Source organism: Monoraphidium neglectum (genome assembly GCF_000611645.1).
Source record: "Monoraphidium neglectum strain SAG 48.87 unplaced genomic scaffold scaffold02169, whole genome shotgun sequence".
Lineage (NCBI taxonomy): Eukaryota > Viridiplantae > Chlorophyta > Chlorophyceae > Sphaeropleales > Selenastraceae > Monoraphidium > Monoraphidium neglectum.
Window position 1 is genome coordinate 7,858 of NW_014011459.1, and position 2,330 is coordinate 10,187.

A 2,330-nucleotide genomic window follows, 5' to 3' on the forward strand; every position below is an offset into this window, starting at 1 on the left:
GGGGGTGAGGGGCGCGTCAGTCGTGCCATGGGCCGTTGGGGTCGGGGATGTGCTGGGCGCATTTCAGTTTGCCCAGCTGCCAGCCACGCACCTTCGGCCGCGTCTGTCGGCAGGTCGTCATCGTATGGCACGTAGAAGTAGGGGAATGCCTGCGATGATGCGAGAGCGCATCGTCGTGCCGCTGCTCTGCCGTGCGCATGGAGAGGCGTGCCCAAGATTTCGCCCCCGGCCACATGCAGCAGCTGCAGCAACAGGAGCATGGGCAGTGGCACCCGAGTGCCACCGCCGCACGAACGCGATCGGGTGCTGTACCTACCCTGTGAAGATGCAGGCAGCACTTTTGGCCGGCCGGCGTTGCACCAAAAATACGAACTACGGGGACTTTGTCGACTGCAGTGCCCTCCAAGCTCGAAAAGCAGACGTCCAGCCCAGGTATGGGCACGCCCATGTAATAGTCAAGTGATACAATGCGCAGGGAGAACGCGGGCGCCTGCTGCATTGTGATCTTGGCACTGGCTCATTGGCGCCCCGTTATTTGGTCACTACATCCTGGATACACTCGGCTGCCAAGTACTATGATAATTGACCGGTGTGAGGTTCTGATAGGCTGTCTGCTAGTAGGTTGCCAAGTGTTGTTGTAAAGCCGCATCGCCAGCCACGCTGCGCGTGCTGGGTGGGGTGTCAAGCCAGTGTGTCACTGCGCAGGGCGCCGCAAGCTGACATGACGGCGTGACATCAAGGCTTTTCCAATGTTTCGGGTAATCACTAACATGTTGTCCTCCATAGCAGTGTTCTGTGGCTTGTCTGGTGATGACTGGCGCCGCCTGCATGGCATATGGACTCGCTCCACTGAACAATACGGTACATGCAGGCGCTGCCCAGTGCCACTTGGCGTTGCTTCCCGTGCGTGCTGTGAGCCTGTTGATGCTGCGGCTGCCATGGCGAAACGCTTTCGAGCCGTTTGACTGCGCCGGTGCGGCCTGGCACGGCGGCGTTTTTGAGGTCATGAGCGCGCCTGATCCCTGGTCAGCCCCGCCCTGGCGGGTGGCTGGCAGACGGACGTCATCAGGCCCGCACTGCCGTCCCCAAGCCGCTCGTACCCCTGTGGCATCAGGATGTGAAGGACGCCGCAGCCCGTCCCATGCTGCATGTGGTGCTGAATTACGTATGCTTACATTGTAAACGGCCAGCTGCAACATCATACGACAGCAGGAGGCAGTAGTTGATCTTGAAAAGCAGCACAAGGGCGACACGGCAAAAAGGAGGCCAGGGGCAATCAGGGCAGACCTACCAGCCGCACAGGGGCGCCAGCAGGCGCCACACAGCATGGCATGAGGCGCGCGTGTCGCGCCGACAGAGCAACTCGTCAAGGGCAGCCCTTCGCAGGCGCAGCATCGGGGCCGCACAGCCAACCAGCTCAAAGCTTGCGGGGCGTTCAGGAAGAAAAGAAGGGTCAGGTGCATGCACAAGACAAATGAAGCCCGATCTCGCCAGCACTAAAAACAAAGCCGTGAAGACTGCAAGCAAGCTGAAAGCCCAGCCGCTGCACGCACGCGTGCGCGCCCGCCGCCGCAGGGCGCGTGCGCTGACGAGCGGCGGCCGAGGGCGCTGGGCGCACACAGTTGAAATCGGGGGGGGGGGGCGGCGGCCTTGCGTGCGGTAGCCCTGTACAGTTGTCCATGTGCATAGTGAGGGCGGCGACGCCCTGCGATGCCAAGGCCCACAAGCCGGCAGGCGTCAGCAGCAGCAGAAGCGCAGGAGTCAATTCGTAATGGCAAAGCGCGCGCGTCGGCAGCGGCCCGCATCGCATCGCGCCTGCGGCGCCGTCGCGGGGCCGCGCGGCCCGCGCCGGTCGGGGCCGCAGGCATGCAAGCCACGAGCGGATTGACGGCAAGAGTGGCAGGCAGGGGCTGGCGTGACCAGCAGCAGCAGGTAATGCAGCCGCAGGAGGGGGCGCCACGTGCCCGCTGACCTGCCGGTCGGACCGGCGCATGCAGAGAGCATCGAATGGAGGCAGCCGCGCGTCTCCTGGCACAAGCGGCCGCCTACGCCCCCGCGTCGGAGCCAGGCGCGCTGCGGGCGCCGGCAAACCACGCCTCTTCCTCTTCCTGCGCCCCGGGCGCATCGGCCGCCGCAATCTCCGAAGAATGGCCGGCGCCGCCGCCGCCGCCCTCGAAGCCGCCGCCGGCGGACGCAAACGCGGCCGTCTCGCCGTACGGCCGCGGCGTGGGCGGCCCCGACCTGGACGGGGGCCGCGAGCCTGGCTGCTGCTGGCGGAAAAAGTCAGACGCGAGCAGCGGCTCCCGCGCCTGCTGCAGCGGCCCCCCGCC

At 65.3% G+C, this 2,330-nt stretch overlaps 1 protein-coding gene across 1 annotated transcript; it reads right to left on the reverse strand.

Annotated features, from left to right (window-relative positions):
- Positions 1–2,045: 2,045 nt before the first annotated feature.
- MNEG_10078 (hypothetical protein) lies at positions 2,046–2,312 on the reverse strand (the record flags this gene model as incomplete). Its single annotated transcript, XM_014041452.1, has 1 exon — positions 2,046–2,312. A coding segment is annotated over one exon (267 nt), but the record flags the coding sequence as incomplete, so codon positions are not given.
- Between the last annotated feature and the right edge of the window lie 18 nt (positions 2,313–2,330).